This window comes from Motacilla alba, chromosome 2 (assembly GCF_015832195.1).
Source record: "Motacilla alba alba isolate MOTALB_02 chromosome 2, Motacilla_alba_V1.0_pri, whole genome shotgun sequence".
NCBI lineage: Eukaryota > Metazoa > Chordata > Aves > Passeriformes > Motacillidae > Motacilla > Motacilla alba.
In genome coordinates this window covers 151,582,823-151,588,822 of record NC_052017.1, presented here as the reverse complement: position 1 = coordinate 151,588,822, position 6,000 = coordinate 151,582,823, and the positions used below count along the sequence as shown (strand labels likewise).

General features: G+C 44.4%; 1 protein-coding gene across 1 annotated transcript in view; it reads right to left on the bottom strand.

Annotated features, from left to right (window-relative positions):
• The window catches only part of MROH1 (maestro heat like repeat family member 1), a 32,824-nt gene that overhangs the window by 6,333 nt on the left and 20,491 nt on the right, over positions 1–6,000 (bottom strand). The window contains exons 8-9 of the mRNA XM_038126962.1: positions 5,811–5,903; positions 3,042–3,120 (exon numbers count right to left, since the gene is read on the bottom strand). Coding sequence (XP_037982890.1) covers positions 3,042–3,120; positions 5,811–5,903 — 172 coding nt within the window. The remainder of the gene's footprint in view (positions 1–3,041; positions 3,121–5,810; positions 5,904–6,000) is intronic.

The following is a 6,000-nucleotide window of genomic DNA, read 5'->3' as shown; positions in this document are numbered from 1 at the left end:
ATGCCAAGATTCTGGGTGGAAATCAGGGGATTTTGGGGTTGGAGCCGCTCCGGGAAGGGCCGCGCTGGGATTTGGGGGAAAAAACCGGGGATTTTGGGAAAAAAACGGGAATTTGGGGGAAATCCGGGAATTTCGGGGGGAAATCTGTGATGTTTTGGGGAAATCCAGGGATTCTGGGGGGAAATCTGGGGGTTTCAGGGGGGGAAATACTGGGATTTTGGGGGGAAATCAGGGAGTTTCTGGGGGAAAAAATCCTGAGATTTTGGGGGGAAATTGGGGGATTTTGGGGCTTAAATCTGGGAATTTTGGGGGGAAATTGGGATTTCGGGAGGAAATTTTGGAATTTTGGAGGAAATAGTGGAATTTCAGGGGGAAATCAGGGATTTTTGGGGGAAAAAAATGGGATTTTGGAGGAGAAAATGCCGGAATTCTGGGTGGAAATCAGGGGATTTTGGGGTTGGAGCTGCTCCGGGAAGGGACGCGCTGGGATTGGGGGGAAAAACTGGAATTTGGGGGGAAATCTGTGATGTTTTGGGGAAATCCAGGAATTCTGGGGGGAAATCTGGGGGTTTTAGGGGGGGAAATCCTGGGATTTTGGGGGGAAATTGGGGGATTTTGGGGCTTAAATCTGGGAATTTTGGGAAAATTTTGGGATTTTGGGAGGGAATTTTGGGATTTTGGGGCAAAATTGTGGGATTTAGGGGGGAAATCAGGGATTTTTAGGGGGAAAAAAATGAGATTTTGAAGAAAAAAATGCCGGAATTCTGGGTGGAAATCAGGGGATTTTGGGGGTTGGAGCCGCTCCGGGAAGGGACGCGCTGGGGATTTTGGGGGAAAACCCGGGATTTTGGGAAAAACCTGGGAATTTCGGGAAAATTCAGGGATTTGGGGGTGAAATCTGTGACATTCTGGGGAAATCCAGGAATTCTGGGGGGAAATCTGGGGGTTTCTGGGGGAAAAATCCTGGGATTTTGGGGGGAAATTGGGGGATTTTGGGGCTTGAATCTGAGAATTTTGGGAAGATTTTGGGATTTTGGGAGGAAATTTTGGGATTTTGGGGGGAAATTGGAAATTTTGGGAGGAATTTGTGGAATTTCAGGGAGAAATCAGGGATTTTTGGGGGAAATAATGGGATTTTGGAGGAAAAAATGCCAAGATTCTGGGTGGAAATCAGGGGATTTTGGGGTTGGAGCCGCTCCGGGAAGGGCCGCGCTGGGATTTGGGGGAAAAACCGGGAATTTTGGGAAAAAAAACGGGAATTTGGGGGGAATCCGGGAATTTCGGGGGGAAATCTGTGATGTTTTGGGGAAATCCAGGGATTCTGGGGGGAAATCTGGGGGTTTCAGGGGGGGAAATCTTGGGGTTTTGGGGGGAAATTGTGGGATTTTGGGGCTTAAATCTGGGAATTTTGGGAAAATTTGGGATTTTGGGGGAAATTTGGGGATTTTGGGGGAAAACCTGAAATTCTGGAAGGAAATTGTGGAATTTCAGGGAGAAATTAGGGATTTTTTGGGGAAAATAAAGGGATTTTGGAGGAGAAAATGCCGGAATTCTGGGTGGAAATCAGGGGATTTTGGGGTTGGAGCCGCTCCAGGAAGGGACACGCTGGGATTTGGGGGAAAAAACTGGAATTTTGGGGGAAATCTGTGACGTTTTGGGGAAATCCAGGAAATTCCGGGGAAATCCAGGAATTCTGGGGGGAAATCTGGGGGTTTCAGGGGGGAAAATGCTGGGAGTTTGGGGGGAAATTGGGGGATTTTGGGGCTTAAATCTGGGAATTTTGGGAAAAATTTGGGATTTGGGGGAAATTTTGGGATTTTGGGGCGAAATTGGAAATTTTGGAAGGAAATAGTGGAATTTCAGGGAGAAATCAGGGATTTTTGGGGGAAAATAAAGGGATTTTGGAGGAGAAAATGCCGGAATTCTGGGTGGAAATCAGGGGATTTTGGGGTTGGAGCCACTCCGGGAACGGCCGCGCTGGGATTTGGGGGAAAAAACCGGGGATTTTGGGAAAAAACGGGAATTTGGGGGAAATCCGGGAATTTCGGGGGGAAATCTGTGATGTTTTGGGGAAATCCAGGGATTCTGGGGGGAAATCTGGGGGTTTCAGGGGGGGAAATACTGGGATTTTGGGGGGAAATCAGGGAGTTTCTGGGGGAAAAAATCCTGAGATTTTGGGGGGAAATTGGGGGATTTTGGGGCTTAAATCTGGGAATTTTGGGGGGAAATTGGGATTTCGGGAGGAAATTTTGGGATTTTGGAAGGAAATAGTGGAATTTCAGGGGGAAATCAGGATTTTTGGGGGAAAAAAATGGGATTTTGGAGGAGAAAATGCCGGAATTCTGGGTGAAAATCAGGGGATTTTGGGGTTGGAGCCGCTCCGGGAAGGGACGCACTGGGGATTTTGGGGGGAAAACCCGGAATTTTGGGAAAAATCCGGGAATTTGGGGGGAAATCTGTGACGTTTTGGGGAAATCCAGGAAATTCCGGGGAAATCCAGGAATTCTGGGGGGAAATCTGGGGGTTTCTGGGGGAAAAATCCTGGGATTTTGGGGGGAAATTGGGGGATTTTGGGGCTTAAATCTGAGAATTTTGGGAAGATTTTGGAATTTTGGGAGGAAATTTTGGGATTTTGGGGGAAATTGTGGAATTTAGGGGAGAAATCAGGCATTTTTAAGGAGAAAAAATGGGATTTTGGAGAAAAAAATGTCGGAATTCTGGGTGAAAATCAGGGAATTTTGGGAGTCGGAGCCGCTCCGGGAAGGGACGCACTGGGGATGAGTAAAAATCCGTGAATTTTGGGAAAAAATCTGGGACTTTTGGGGAGAAATCAGGGAATTTTGGGGGTTGGAGCCGCTCCAGGAAGAGACGCGCTGGGGACAGGCAGAAATCCTGGAATTTTGGGGAAAATCTTGGAATTTTTGGAGAAAAATCAGGGGATTTTTGGGAAAATCAAGGCATTTCGGGGAGAAAAATTGGGGAATTTTGGAGGCAATCGTGGGATTTTGGGAATTTTGGGGATTTTGGGGGTCACTGCTCACCCAGGACGGAGAAGCAGCGCAGCAGCTCCGTGTGGTTCTTGCTGCTCGTGGGCACGGTGGGGTCGGCCGGAGCGCAGATCTGCGGGAAAAGCGGGGGAAAATCATGGAAAAAATCCTGGAAAAATCCTGGAAAAATCCCAGAAAAATCCTGGAAAAATCCCAGGAAAAATTGGGAAAAGACGGGGAAAAATAATGGGAAAATCCTGGGAAAGTCTGGGGAAAATTCGGGAAATAAATGGGGGAAATAAGGGGAAAATTCCAGAAAAATCCCAGGAAAATCTGGGAAAAGGCTGGGGAAAAATACAGAAAGAAATCCTGGAAAAATCCCGGAAAAATCCTGGAAAAATTCGGGAAATCGATGGGGAAAATTCCAGAAAAAAAAACCAAGAAAAATCGGGAAAAGCCTGGGAAAAAATAAAGGGAAAATCCTGGAAAAATCTTGGAAAAATTTAGGAAATCGGTGGGGAAAATATGGGGAAAATTCCAGAAAAATCCCAGGAAAATCTGGGAAAAGTCTGGAGAAAAATACAGGAAAAATCCTGGAAAAGTCTGGGGAAAAATTTAGGAATAGTCTGGGGAAAATATGGGGAAAATTCCGGAAAAATCCCAGGAAAGATTGGGAAAAGTCTGGGAAAAATAAAGGGAAAATCCTGGAAAAGTCTGGGGGAAAATTTGGGAAATAGATGGGGAAAATTCCAGAAAAAAACAGGAAAATCTGGGAAAAGGCTGGGGAAAAATAGAGAAAAAAACCTGGAAAAATCCTGGGAAAATCCAGGAAAAATCCAGAAAAAAATCCAGGAAAAATCCAGGAAGTTTCTTGGGAAAATCTGGGGAAATGCAGGTAAAATCCCAGAAAAATCCTGGGGAAAATTCCAGAAAATTCCGGGAAAATCCGGGGAAAAATCCTGGAAATATCCAGAAAAAAATCCAGGAAAAAATCCAGGAAAAATCCAGGAAGTTTCTTGGGAAAATCTGGGGGAAATCCAGGGGGGAAAAAAAATCCAGAAAAAAATCTGGATGTTTCTTGGGAAAATCCAGGGAAAAAATCCAGGAAAAAAAAATCTGGAATTTTCTCGGGAAAATCTGGGGGGAAATGCAGGTTAAATCCCAGAAAAATCCTGGGGAAAATGCCAGAAAATTCTGGGAAAATCCAGGAAAAATCCAGGAAGTTTCTTGGGACAATCTGGGGGAAATCCAGGGAAAATCCAGAAAAAATCTGGAAGTTTCTTGGGAAAAATCTGGAGAAAATCCAGGTTAAATCCCAAAAAAATCCAGAAAAAAATCTGGAAGTTTCTTGGGAAAATCTGGGGGAAATCCAGGTTAAATCCCAGAAAAATCCTGGGGGAAAAATCGGGAAGTTTCTTGGGAAAATCTGGGGGAGATCCAGGAAAAATCCCAGAAAAATCCTGGGGAAATTCCAGAAAATTCCGGGAAAATCCGGAAAAAATCCTTGGCATATCCAGAAAAAAAATCCAGGAACAATCCAGGAAGGTTCTTGGGAAAATCTGGGGGAAATGCAGGAAAAAAATCCAGGAAAAAAAACCAAAAACCTGGGAGTTTCTTGGGAAATCCAGGAAAAATCCAGGAAAAATCCAGAAAAAAACCCCTGAGAGTTTCTGGGGAAAATCTGGGGGAAATCCAGGAAAAATCCCAGAAAAATCCTGGGGAAAATGCCAGAAAATTCTGGGAAAATCTGGAAAAAATCCTGGAAGTTTCTTGGGAAAATCTGGGGGAAATCCAAGAAAAATCCAGAAAAAAAATCCAGAAAAAAAATCTGGAATTTTCTTGGGAAATTCTGGGGGAAATCCAGGAAAAATACAGAAAAAAAATCCAGAAAAAAAAACCCTGGAAGGTTCTTGGGTAAATCCAGGAAAAATCCCAGAAAAATCCTGGGAAAAATTCCAGAAAATTCTGGGGAAATCCCAAAAAAATCTGGAAGTTTCTTGGAAAATCCAGGTTTTTAAAAAAAAAAAAAAGCAGAAAAAATTCTGGAAGTTTCTTGGGAAAATCTGGGGGGAAATCCAGGGGGAAAAATCCAGGAAAAAAATCCAGAAAAAAAAAAAAAAAAAACAACGGATTTTTTTTGGGAAATCCAGGAAAAATCCAGGAAAAATCCAGAAAAAAAACCCCTGGGAGTTTCTTGGGAAAAGCTGGGGGAAATCCAGGAAAAATCCCAAAAAAATCCAGAAAAAAACCTCTGGAAGTTTCTTGGGACAATCTGGAGGAAATCCAGGAAAAATGCCCCCGACAATCCAGAAAAAATCTGGAAGTTTCTCGGGGAAATCCAGGTAAAATTAAAAAAAAAAAAATCTAGAAAAAAACCTGGAAATTTCTTGGGAAAATCTGGGGGAAATCCAGGAAAAATCCAGGGAAAAAAAATCCAGGGGGAAAAAAAAATCCAGAAAAAAAAAAAAAAAAAAAAAAGCCCTGGAAGTTTCTTGGGAAAATCTGGGGGGAATCCAGGAAAAATCCAGAGAAATCCAGAAAAAAACCCCTGGCCATTTCTTGGGAAAATCCAGAAAAAAACCCAGGAAAAATCTGGAAGTTTCTTGTGGAAATCCAGGAAAAATCCAGAAAAAAAAAAAAATCCAGGAAAAAAAAAATCCAGAAAAAGATCCAGGAAAAATCCGGAAGTTTCTTGGGGAAATCTGGGGGAAATCCAGGTTAAATCCCAGAAAAATCCTGGGAAAAATTCCAGAAAATTCCGGGGCAATTCTGGGAACAGCCCGAATTGCCGAGGGCTGGGAAGGGCGCGAGGGAGGCGCTGACCTGGCCCAGCAGCGCCGGCAGCAGCGGCTCCAGCTGCGCCTCCACGCCGCGCCCGCCCCGCGCCACCCACGACTCCAGCAGCTGGCACAGGCTCTGCAGAACGACGGGAAATTGGGGGAAACAGGGAGAAACAGGGGAAAATATGGGGGAAATACGGGGAAAATATGGGGGAAATACGGGGAAAATCAGG